The sequence below is a fragment of the Struthio camelus genome, chromosome 12 (assembly GCF_040807025.1).
Source record: "Struthio camelus isolate bStrCam1 chromosome 12, bStrCam1.hap1, whole genome shotgun sequence".
NCBI classification, from domain to species: domain Eukaryota; kingdom Metazoa; phylum Chordata; class Aves; order Struthioniformes; family Struthionidae; genus Struthio; species Struthio camelus.
Genome location: NC_090953.1, coordinates 14,346,326 through 14,359,593, shown reverse-complemented (window position 1 = coordinate 14,359,593; position 13,268 = coordinate 14,346,326). Strand labels below are relative to the sequence as shown.

Genomic DNA, 13,268 nt, shown 5'->3' with positions numbered 1-13,268 from the left:
TCAGTTTTAATCTGTTCAAGACAACTATCAAGGGATACGTTTATCTAGCATTTTTAAATCCACACTGAAGTTACTAACTTCCAGAAACTATCAACCACAACTCATCCTACTGACTTGCATTTATGTCTGCATTTGTACTCTGGTGAAGCTGCTTTTATATTGGAACTATGGTGCCCCAAAGAATTTCTTTCTTTCAGTATTCAAAAGATGTCTCAAAATGTAGTTAGCTCATACATGAGCCAAATAAAATCCATTGCCTTGAATTTGAATGCAGATATTTCTAAAGAAGCAGTGTGTATTTGTGAGAATATATGGATAAAATCCTATAGAGTATCAACTGTGCAAATTGTAAGTCACATATAGCAAGCAAAACTAAAATTGTGGTTTAGTATATGGAGAAAAACAAACTATTTTTGAGTTTGAGAACATCGTTCAAGATCTGCATTGAAAGATGCCTTTAAGCATGACATAGGTCAAAACACAGAAGGAGGACTGTTCACATTGGAAAAGATGAGAATTGGCTATATAAGGACTAAAGCCCTTTTCTTTCCCTCTCCCCCAGTTCCAAATGTCTGTGTGCATTATATCCCTCTGTTTTGTTGCTGAGATAGGGTTAAGAGAGGGTGGGAGACAGCTGCTACTGGAGGAATAGAAAGTGGCTGAAAAGGGTCTTCACAGCAGCAGCTGTTGCCTTTGATTTGTAGTCCGCCAAGCTTTGCTCTTTCCCTCTTATTTTCCTTTCTTGCCGCAGTTGAAAGGTGCAGCAGAATGACTAAAGGCTGCTGCAGGAGACAGCTACGTAAGAAGAAACAGAGGCACGTGGGAAAATGGTTTCTGTAAAGCATTGGTTAGAAGTAAGATCTAGCCAGTCCTCATGTAGCTGTTTAACTTTAGGTATCACTTCATGTTAGTATTTCTATGATCAAGGAATTTTTTTTTTTCCTAGGAAAAAATACTTACTTGAATGGTGTGTTTTCAGGTTCAATCATTGCTTTATTGCGGATAATGGCTGGTCCTGCACCTACTCCAATGTCACTGGGATAGGTATTGATGTAGTTTGGTGGTGGGCCTTCAAACTGGTCCATCCTCTCTTGAAGGATCTGTTCCCAATTTTCCAAATTTTTTATTACAGCAATGCCCAAAGGCGATGTTACAGGCAGATCTAAACAGAAACATTAATATAGTATAGCATAGAGAGAAAATTATGGAAGTTAAAAGTAAAATCTGTTAGAAAGCTACTTTAAAGAAAACTAAAATGTAAAGCAGAATTTAACTTACCAGTGAATTCCAGACCAGCAATGGGAAAGAAGTTCTTAATGTTGTGCAGAACTAATTTTACCATTGTCAGATGCAGAAGAGCCCAGCTATATAAAAAATAGTTTTAGCTGTGTTAACACAACATTAATGCAATTATCTGTAAGACAATTTTTTTCTCCTCCGCACCAGATACACAGATGAGAAAAACAGCATTGATGCTTCACTGAGTTTTTAAGTTTAAACAGAAATGTAGCAAAAGATATCTACCTTGAAATCAAAGTGCACCTCTGAGGCTTCTCACTGGAACAGACAGTATCCCCTTCTCTGTTTTATAAATCCCAGAATATGGTACTCTTCCCTCTAAAAGGGTATATCAGATACAAGCGTACTCTTCCCCCAAAAGAGCATATCAGATAGGGGCGTGTGGGTGTGTGACAGACAGAAAGAGAAGGCAGCCTGTGCAAAACTGGGAATTAAGCACAAACCACCTGATAAGTCTGCTCAAATTCTCCACAAAATCGCAATGAAGACAGACAAGCCATTACTCTGGCATTCATGCAGGAAGCTTTCCCACTGAAAGTGTCACATATACTGTCCTGGATTTGTACTTTTAATATAACTGTAATGGCTAGAGAGAGTTTTGAAATGAAGCACGTGTAAAAGCTGTCATCTTTCTCCATTTTTATAATGCTAGGTCATCCACTTCATTTTATCTTGCAACATTTTCTGTCCATGTGTTCTATTTAATCTGTCCCTCGTTCAAAAACTAAAGATCACACTTGAATCTTCTGAAACATAAATCTAGAGGTGGCGTTGAGGAAGCTCATGTTTTGTATGTCTTAAAGATGAAGGTTGTTTTACAAAACAACCCCCATCCCTCAAAAAAAAAAAAAAAACAACAACCAACCAAAAAAAACCTAACCATCTGCTAATTCCATCCTTTCAGACGAGTAAATGGGGGGACTCCTCCTGAGATCAGAATTTGTCACCCCTGTAATCCCATTGCCATAGATAAGTCTGTCCATAGCGCTGAAAATATTTGTCTTAAACTGCGGAGGGCACAGAGGCCCCACGTTTTCTTTAACTTGGGAGGAAAGGTAAACATGAGACACGATTACTCTAGAACAACAGCATTTTCTGCTAACCTGTAAGAATTGGCATCCTTATGTTCCTGGATCTGTGTATCAGAGAGGAAAGCATCATCATCTTCCTCATCACTATGAATGCTTTCATCGGAATCATATATAACACCACTGTCTGACAAAGGAAGAAACGGCTGCAATACAGAATAGAAGTTTGCTATAAAAGTAGTTTTCAGAGCTCTTGAATTTTCAATTATTTTACTTTAGTTGTAATTTAAAATGTGACAGTGATAAGAACATATAAATATATTTCCCTAAAACACAGAAAAAGCAGGGGAAAGAGTGTTTATTATTTGCTAGAGACATATTTTGAAAGTTAAATAATGGACTGGTAGGCCTTTAAATTTTATTAAGAGGATAATATTCCACAGCTTACTATGAAGAACATTCAAAGAACATTCTCACGTTATTTTTGTCCTTTAAAACTTAACATAAAAGAAATATGCTTTTATGTACGATAACTTGCGTTTTCCATTTTAAATACCTTTGCCATAAAATAGTCCCACATGCTGAGTTCTGGAGGGATAAATTTTTCTTTGTAAGAGGGTCTTTCTGCAGGCACAGGAGGTGGCACAGTGCTATCTTTTACTGGTCTTCCTGGCACTAGCATTCTCATATTAAACCGACGACGATGTTTATCCATTTCTTCTGAAGGAAGGGGAGGTGCTAAATTGAAATCATGTAAAAAGCTGATATGAACACTGTTCTTTAGAATGGCTGTATTTTATAACAGAACTAACTGAAAGCATTAATACCGGTGCTAATTTCTACTGACTCAAAAAACCAAAGCCAGCCTAAATGAAGTATGTGTAATCATACAAAAAGTCTAGTGATGATAAATTTAATAACTGTGGCATGTATATGTTGGATGTATCACAAGAAATGCTTTTTATTATCTAGATTAAGTTCTCAGGAGATGTGGCTTTTAAATAGAAAGTTTCTGGCTAAAAAATTTCTCAACATAGGCCTGTTGAGAAGTAAGAGCAATATATATGTTTTCACTAAATTGTGAACTGCGTAAGTAATAATATTTACTTAAAATATAAACCAAGGAACTCTCAAGATAGTGAAGAAAATTTGAATAAAGAGATGCAGCTTTTCAACAGTAACTTTAGTCTATTGTAAACTGTTATGATTTGAAATGTCTTAATATTTAATCAAAATATGAACATGGACTTTGGTTTTCAAAGTTGTACTGGGCAGACAACATTAAAGATTACACTTACTTTATTATAAAGGAGCTAAATATTTTAAAACATTAAAAAAAAGCCACTAACATTCATCTACACTGCAAGTTTTTACAAACCTGCATTACCATCCTCTGAAACATCAGAAGCTGTAGCAGCTTGTAGGTTAAAGAAAAACAGAATACATCTCAAATAAAGACTTGACTGTACATCTAAGTTATTCATATTAACACCTTGTAAAAATAATACTTATTCTCAGAATCATTCATAACATGATTATTCTGAAACGAGTTTTCAAGATATTCCATGAATGACAAATACCTGTTACACATACTCATAATGGTGTACTTCAGAACGTTAACTGAGCGGTGTTACCGTTGTCATAGTGTCAGCAGTGACAGCAAGCAGCCAGTATGATTAGCAGCAGTATTCACATCATAATGTCTTATTGCTGTTTTGTTTTATACATAAGACATGAAGCATGACATTTTTGCATAAAAGGTTTCAAGCATGTAGTTGTTTAGAAAGTCTGTGTCACAGGATTTTCAGTATGATTGCAGCATGAAGAGAACCACCTGAGACTTTCAGTACAGTTGTTGTGTAATGCCTGGCGCAGAGTGGTTCTCATATTACTGGGGCCCTTGTTCTATCCATAACGTGAATAACAACGATATCCGTAACTCAAGAGCCTTATATAAAGGCATCAGCCTATATGCCTCTCACTCTTCACTCAGTCCTGAAAAGATCCCTGGCAATCCCCATTCCAAAGAAAAGAATTTTGCCAGTAAGCAAATCAGAAGCAAGAGAAAGATGAAGGCAGCAGTTAACTCGTCAACAAAGCCGTAAACAAGAGCTCCCCACTTTGTACTCCACCTTATTCTGAGTATCAGCCCCTTCCTCAACAGGAACTACCGTTTGCTAACTATGCATTTCAACAGTAGAGGTATAATCAAGAGTTTAGTTACTCTGTTTTTCAAAAAGCATATCAGAAATGATTGTGCTTTCCTTTGCCTCCAGAGCCTGGATTCAATCTCCACTTGTGCATTTTGTCATGCAGTAGACTAAGTCATGCTTATTTTTCTTGGAAAAATTTCTGGTTTGAGTTGGAGCTTAGATACGCATGAACTATTTTCTGTCAGCCAAAGCTGGTATTTATTTTATACTGTCTTGTGGAAAGTGAAATCCTATCTTCCAATAGAAATATTGTCTTTAAGTTATTGCAGTAGCTGTACAATAACACTCATCCCATATACAGAAAAATACAGGGATTAATTTACCACTGTTATTTATGCTATCTACTTTTCACTAAAAATAGTGACTGAAAGCCCTGAAAAGCTTCATAAACAAGCATCCAACAGTAGTTAAATGAGGAAATACTAATCCTTGCAATACTACTTTGACTCAGAACATCTGAATTTAAATTACGCATTCATGATTTCACAGAATCACAGAATCGTTTAGGTTGGAAGGGACCCCTGGAGATCATCTAGTCCAACCTCCCTGTTCAAGCAGGGACCTCTAGAGCATATTGCCCAGGATCACATCCAGACGGGTTTTGAATATCTCCAGGGAAGGAGACTCCACTACCTCTCTAGGCAACCTGTTCCAATGCTCTGTCACCCTCACAGTGAAGAGATTAAATTTAATTCTCTAGTGGTTTAATGTCAAACGCAGAGTTGAGTCACAGGAGGTAACACCAGTTAAAGTCAAGTCATTTCTTATATTAAGGTAAGCAATGGTGTATACAAGTAATTCTGAAACATTTATACTGGGAAATACACCCAACAATCCACATTTCCTGTGTCGCAGTCAGCAGCAATTTCTTTTGCTACTTAACAGTTACTTGGTGTGATGACTGGCTGTTTGTAACCAATGTTTTGTTTTCTGTATTGCTGTTTGAGCTCTTTGTTTTGCCTTAGATTGAGAGATTATTCACTGTTGTTTTAAAAAAAAAAAGAGGGAAAAATGCATGTATCTTGGAGGATATGCACACATGTACCCGCCCCCGTAATCTGTCATGAGTGAAAACAATCAAATGCAGAGGTCCAATGAAATTCTATCTCCAATCCAAGTGGAGCTCTAAACGATTTAAAAAACTCTCTACCCCATCAACGTTCCTCGGTTTTTGTAACGACAGTCTGTCATAGAGAAGATGAATATGGATATTGTCTGGGTATTGTTTTTTAATCTAACGGTTACTCAGACACCAGTCTTCAGGTGCTGAAACAAATACTAGGAGAATAAAAACAATACAGCTGCAAAAAGATATAGTGAAATTATAAAGTCAAATTATAAGGTACTTTTCTGAGTCAATAGCTGTACTGTTTGTATGGCAAATGCAAAATGTGCTGGGTGCCACTTAAGAACTTGACAACTATAAGAACAGACTTTTTTTCTGGTTTCTATTATATATAGCATTAGTTTTCTTGCCAGTATATACTCAAAATCTACTTATTTAGTCTTTGGCTTTAAAAGGCTAGAGGTCTTTTCTCCTAGGTTGCAAAAAGGTATAAAACGCAAATTATTTGTATGACCTTTAGAGAACAAAGTACCTGGAATATTTTCTGATTGCCTTCGAGGTTTTACAACAAGTTTCACTCCTCCACCAAAAACAGCAGCCCACATTCGACTGTTTAAAGGATGGGCTGCTAGTCGAAACAATTCATTACATGAATTGGTCGCAAGGGCATGGATAAGGAGACTCAGGTAGACAGCTACAACAGCTTCACAAAGCAGGATGTTTAACTTTGGTTGATCTTCATCCTGAGCTGAACTTAAGAGATTTATAAGTGAACTCACACCTGCAAGGACAGGAAAGGAAAAACCATAGGTTAAATGAGTATGAATACTAATGGAAAAGAATAGGCAAAGTTTTATCTGTATGTTTTATGTTAAATATATACTAATAGCCACTAGATACTTTTATTCAAATCAAATGTGTGGTTTTTTTTTTCTTTTAAAGATTAAAAAAATTATGCCTTCTTCAGTGTGGCACTTCTGCAAATACTATAGGTGGTTCAGTTTGCCTATGAAACTCCTGTACTGTTTCCAGAGTTGATGTCAACGTACTAAATTTATGCCAAAACATCAAGTGTAATCCTTTTGATGGCTACGCACAGTAAAATCTATACATAAGATAGCACTGTAAGAACAGCTTACAGAAATAACTTTGCTGCGGGTGAGGGTGACTGGAGGAAAAGGTTATTTTAGGATGAGAAATAATCAGCCTATAGAGTTGTTACTGAAAATCCTACCTCTTCAGCAAACGATTCTCATGTAGCACGTTTACTTTTTTGTTTTGATATGTGAAGAAGTTAAAGGCTGTTATTCATTTGAGAACTAAACCCAAAACACTCATCCATCATTGATCATCCATCAATTCATCCACCTTTGCATCAACGACTAACAGCATGTTGTACTGGAAGGTATTAATCATATTACAGAATAGTGACATAACTTCGAAAAGTGGGGCTTGACCAGTGGTGTTAAAAATAACCTTTATTCTTGTCTCACCAGGCCACTGAGCAGGAGATGAGTTTGGAGTTGCATGCTCTTCAATACTTTCTGTCCTCAGTCTGCGTCGATCACTCAAAAGCAGTCCCTGATAAACCATTCCTGTGAACTGATTTGCTTCTGTTTGACTGCTAAACACAAATCATTTTTTTCTGATGAGAAAGGATTTTAGAATATTCTTGTAAAGTATATACTTGATAAATTCTTTCCATTTTGATCAGAAAATCCAACACTGAAAATGCTATATAGCATGTAGTAAAGTTTTAAAAGACTGTTTTACAACTTTACAATATAAAAGCCCCCAAATTTTTAGTTAAAACTTCAAGTGTCTCCATACAACATTACCATTCATACTATATTACATACATATCTTTGGATATGCAAAAAAAACTTTTTCAAAAATTTTAATAAAATATTTATTCTGAAGGTTTTTTTTTTTTTTTCCTGTTTTCACAGCATTCCTTTCCAGTTATAGTTTGGAATATAAACTCTCTGAAACCTGACTTGAGTTAGGCCCAAATGTTTCCCTTGCACCGTATGGGGTGCAACAGGTGTACTGTGGAAAATAGCTTTCAAATGTTCTTTCAGAAGCATCTTAAGAATGACAACAGGTTTTACTATTTATTTATTGAAAGAATTTGAATAATTCGATGTTACTTTATCTGTGTAAAATTGATTTGGCATATCAAAGCTACCAATGTGTAAACTGTATAGGTATCTGCACCCAAACACAGAGCTTTAAACCCTTTTTTAGACACATGCATGAAATAAAGTATACTCCCAATGTGGAACTGTAAGAAAACTTCCATTTTTACCTGTAGCTGTGGCTGTCACACAGTGCTTGATAAATGGACGCAGAAAGTGAAGCTGCCAAAGAATGAAGCGTGTACACCTAAAGTAAAAACAGCCAATATTAAGTTTCACGTAAAAGGTGTGTAAATCATGATTTTTCTCTAAACAGCACTGGAAATCAATTATGCTAGAATGTCCTATTAGGTGATTTTAAACCAAGTGCAAGAAATAATAACTGAAAGCTAATTTAGTGTTTACAATGCAATATTTTGAAATCACAGCTGCTTGACCTAGATTGATCTAAACATACATATTCTAATATTTTCTTAAGATAATTACATTCATTCTAATATAGAACAGTCACAGTGTATCAGTTAAGGAGTAATGAAGTACTACCTGTTATGAAAATGATTTCCATGTTCAGAATGGTTCCTGGAAGCTATATTATATAACATAGTAGCTAAGCGTAGTAGTCGTTGCTCAGCTTGCATAAAATACAAAAGTTTGCATAGCCATTATATGATTATAGAATCTATAATCTCCTTTTTACTTCAGGTATACGCTCGTAATTATCCAGGAGTCTGCCAGCATCAAGAATAATACACCAGCCTCTAACAGCCTTGCAATGAAACAGAAACACTCCAATTCTTACACAGTAGAAGCAGCACAAGGATTTCTTGGATTCCAATGGAAGAAAACGGTATTGTCAGACTGTTAAAAATTTAATTTTTTTTAACCCACCCTTTGTTCATTTTCATCTTTCCCCACCATCCTTCCATTTAATCAGTGGGATGCTAGATCTCATGTTAAAGCAGTGAATTATCTAAATAGTTCATTTGTGATTAGAAAAGTGTTGTCAGATCATCTTTCTCAATTAATTTTTAAAAGAAAATACATGGGCAGTATGAGTTCTTAGAGTAACACGCTTTCTGTAGAATAATGCAGGATGAAAAAAAGTCAATTGATGTAAGAGTTAAAATGAGACGTAAATGAGCTTGGACTATAGTTTTAAAAATTATTTTTTAACTGCTTTGCAATGTGATAACCCTTTTAGTTTCCTAATTTTTCCTTAGTTTGATTCAGTCAATAAAAGTTGATATTAACCTAATGAATAAGCATACTGATCTAAAATGCACAATGCAATGATTTGGCTTCTTACTAATTACCTGTAGCATGGTCTCAGGCTCTTTCACTCCCCCCCTCTATTTGCTGAATCTGAACAGAATTTATTCACCTCAGGGTATGGAGCTGGATAAAGCAATTCACCACAATTCCACGAAAATCAACAGACTTGAAAAAATTTGCACTAGCAGAGAAGCTGAGGTAAGATTTACAGCATCTATATTAACAGAAAGCTGTAACACACCTTACAACTTCCCACCTCCAATTTCTTTCATTACTATCCCTACAGGATTTGGCCAGAATGTTGATAATTAGTTATCTTACATGATCTTGTTGTTTTAAGAGTAAGAATTCAGTGCTTCAGTAAGCATCCAAATTTGGAATAGTTTCCCGAGAATGACTGGCCAGAGTTTGGATGAAACGCAACCAACCGGATTCCAACAGAGGTCAGAAGGGAAGCTGAAACGAGCATTTTTATTTCTCCAGACTTTAAGGAGAAAGTGAGTGTTGTGAAAGAATGAATTTCAAAAACTTAACTCAAACACCACTTTTCTGCACACTCTCTCCCCATTTTATAAATAATCATTTAATATTTCCTGAGAACTGTTTTCATTACCTTTACATCTTCAATATTAGGATGTGGTGGGGATTTCATCTGCACAATGGTGTAAAGAATATCATGGATGTGGTTGTTTAAGTACAGCACAGGATTAGCTATCACAGTTTTTGTTGATGCTATGCTCGCAGAAAGCAACGGTAGTGTTGTGGGTAATGGAAGTGGAGACTGAAGCTGTTTTACAGTAGTTTCCTGTTTAAAAGAAGAGATTGCATTTAAGATGATTTGTATGATGCAAAAAAGAATAAAAATGCTCATTTTACATATTAATTATTTTCCAGGTTTATCGTCTTTCACTGATGTCTACTCACTGCTATCTACTGATGTCAAAAGTAAGTTCCTATTTACCATAATGACATGGATCAGACCTGATAGCCAAGTCTTCTGGAATACTGTTGATTTAGTGCAATGTATTTTTATACATTTCATTAGTAAGTGTTCAGATTGCCTATTAAGAAACAGTATCTAAAAGTACACTGTTTTTTGACATAATGCTCACTGGTCCGAGTTTAATAAACAATAGTTACACCTGCACTAATCTGATTTTCTCAACTGGAGAAGAACAGCAACTTTTCCCCTCTTATAGTAATGGACTAAGCCTAACTACTGCTCCTATTTTAAATGTGAAAAACCTGAAAGTAGAGCTAGCTGAATGACACAATATCAAACAGAATATTTGCTTTAGCTCAGATAACAGTCCCTAACATTTGCTGAAAAATATCTCCTTCTGTATGAAATAAAATTAGAAAATGCCATACTACAGTAACAGAGAGCACTACACTGTCTGACTTGGTATTATTTGTTGAACCTTGTAACTGAGGTCCCATTCGTTGTAGCTCCCCTTGCATGATTTGCTGAGGCGCAGGGAATGAGATTTTGTCACAATATGGACGAGATACTAAATAGTTGATTTTTTCAAAACTATGCTTTCATTTAACACATGTATATAATGTATAAAGCCAACTAACATATAGACAGCAATATTTATATTCCACAGTATAGCCTAATTAATAGGCTATACACAGCATCCAGGATTAGGTAGCCTAATGCTAAATGTGGTACAACGGATTCTTAAAAACCAAATAGTCAGGATCTGGAAAAGCAGCACACTAAAATAGCAAGCTGTTTCTCCAAGAACATTAAAATGATCTTGACAGTTAGGTTTGCAGAATGTAATAAGCATAAGCATCTATCTAGGCCCAAACTTTAGCATTTGACAAAAGCCACAGCCCAGAACTGTTCAGATTCAACTGAAGGGAAATTAGTTGAACTTGTTTTACCTGCTGTGACTCTTGCAGCAAAAATTTCAGCTCCATTCTTACAGATGCTAAACCACCACCTTGTGCCCCATGAAGACTACAATAACTTAGAAAAACTCTTAGAAGAGCTTGATTCTTCTGCAGCCACCACTTTCGCCTTTCAGCATGTTCTCGCTTTGCTTGTAACCTACGTCTTTCAATCTGGTGCCGCTCATATGAACCAATGTCTGGCTTATCTGCAGTATCTTCATGATCAAGTAGATCCCCATTTACTTTAGTATAGGTTTTACAATAGTCTTTGCCACCAGTTTCATGATTGCATATTTCATGCATAGCAGCAATCTCTTTTTCGAGCCAATTGTACAGCTGAAATCTGAGCTTTCCTCCATCTACTTCATAACCTGTAGCCAAAGTTCTCAGCTCAGTCATTAGGATCTTCAAACAGGCTCTGAACTTCAGTTGTTCGGCAATAACATCAACCTCAGTATCTCCTGCATCAGAAATCTCCCCCTGTGCTGCCTGTGGGACGTCAGTGTCTGAGCTTTTTCTTCCATCTTGTTCTCCATTCTTAGAATCAAATTTTGATTTTTTCATCATTATACCAACATCCTCTTCCTCTGACCCATCTTCCTCTGACCCATTTTTGTCTTCGCCCCAGTCGAGAGTAAGAGGCTGATCATCGAATTTTACTGCTGGTTGACTCCAGTCAAATTCTGCTGAAGATTCAGTAGTGTTCTCTGAAGCAAAGGAAGTCGAAATTGGCTTTGACCAGTCTGTATCACCACTTTCAGCACCATCCCTTAGGGCTTTGGAATCCAAAACACCAGCCTGTGTTGGAGGACTAGATGGCTCTTTCTCTGTAGCTACAGCAGACTTTTTTCTTACTTTTGGAATTTTGGAAAGAACTTCAAGAGCTAGGACAGGACAGCCCACTTTAAAATGAGCATTTGCAGTAGTGAAGAATAATTTTCTTTCTATAAGATTAATTTTATCAACAAAGCTTTTCTCAGTTTTCAGACCTAAGGTGGCTAAAGTCCCTTCTGGTGAGCTGAAGTATCTTCGGATAAGCAAAGGGTGGGTCCGAAGATAATTGTAAAAACTGAATACCACCGGATTGCATGACTTGACAATAACTAAGGGAATAAACAGATATGACATCTATTGAAATGGTTCTAAAATTGCTATTATTTTGTTTTGCAGTATTTTCTACTTTACAAAAATCTGTCAAAACACAAAAACAAAGTCAGTTTTGGATCTAGTTGCCAAAACAAGAGAGTCATTCCTTCCCCACAAAAAAAGATTAAGGATATAAGCTGGATGAGTAGGAAGATATGAAATTCTCACGTTTGCCTCACTGCTGCGTTCTACTCAGCTAGGTCACAAACTGAGGTGAGGATTTCCCCAGTGCAGGCAAACTGCTACAGCAATCTACGTAGCCACCTCTCTGTCACGTAACACCCATCTCAAAAGAAGCTGGAACACTGCTAATCCCAGGAGCAGACTACATGGGTTTACTACATGGGTTTACTGCACAATGAGAATATGCAGTCCCCTGGAATAAAGACTAACCAGTGTCGGTAGTAGAGAGGTATCACAGGGAAGTAACAGATAAGAAAGGCCACGCAGAGATGATTTGACAGCAGGACTAAGTTCAGTACTTACAGGGTGGGGGTGAGGGGAAAGCCCTTGGAAAAAAGGTGGAAAAAAATCCTTTTGGAAGAAATTGAGTGGGCCAGTACCTAAGCCAATTAGTGATTTCAACCAAATGGCATCTCAAGGGAAGGGACTGCATGCAGATGCAGAAACTATTTCCCCTTCTCTACTTTGTTTTTACGAGTTTGTACCATCAGACCAGTATTTTCATTACCTGGGTTTTCATCATCATCTTTAGGTGTTTGTTCCAATAAAGTGTCCAGAGCTCTAGTGTAATCTTTCATTATCCAATATGCAATGCTTCTCAGAAAGGGATCAGAATGCAATTTAGTACAGCTGAATCCAGTTCCATCCTTATGGCAACCTAAAATCTTTTCATTAAGAATGGAGGTGTATGTGACTGAGGTTTCAAACTCTGATTCATACAAACGAGCAATAACCATAGCCAACTGGATGTCTTCCATTTTTTCAAGGCATACCTAGGATAGTAAGTGGGGAAAAGGTTGCTTAATTCAGGTAAGGTAGTTCTTTAAAACTACTAAAAGAACGACGTGAATAACAATACACCTTTACAGTACAGATTATATATTTTAAAGACCAGCTATGAAAAAAATTTTGATCTTTGGGCCACAAATATGGATCTAATTTTCTTACAGATCTGTGGATGTATATTTTCTTGTGTGTTTGGAAAGAGGTGTACTATCTTCTATTTCAGGAATTATGGTAA

General features: G+C 36.5%; 1 protein-coding gene across 2 annotated transcripts in view; it reads right to left on the bottom strand.

Annotated features, from left to right (window-relative positions):
- DMXL2 (Dmx like 2) overlaps window positions 1-13,268 on the bottom strand; it is a 60,511-nt gene that overhangs the window by 10,828 nt on the left and 36,415 nt on the right. For both annotated transcript variants that reach the window (XM_068958245.1, XM_068958246.1), the window contains exons 23-32: window positions 12,756-13,020; window positions 10,910-12,021; window positions 9,630-9,821; window positions 7,915-7,991; window positions 7,100-7,230; window positions 6,139-6,387; window positions 2,884-3,065; window positions 2,403-2,533; window positions 1,279-1,364; window positions 961-1,162 (exon numbers count right to left, since the gene is read on the bottom strand). In XM_068958245.1, the coding sequence (XP_068814346.1) occupies window positions 961-1,162; window positions 1,279-1,364; window positions 2,403-2,533; window positions 2,884-3,065; window positions 6,139-6,387; window positions 7,100-7,230; window positions 7,915-7,991; window positions 9,630-9,821; window positions 10,910-12,021; window positions 12,756-13,020 (2,627 nt within the window). The remainder of the gene's footprint in view (window positions 1-960; window positions 1,163-1,278; window positions 1,365-2,402; window positions 2,534-2,883; window positions 3,066-6,138; window positions 6,388-7,099; window positions 7,231-7,914; window positions 7,992-9,629; window positions 9,822-10,909; window positions 12,022-12,755; window positions 13,021-13,268) is intronic.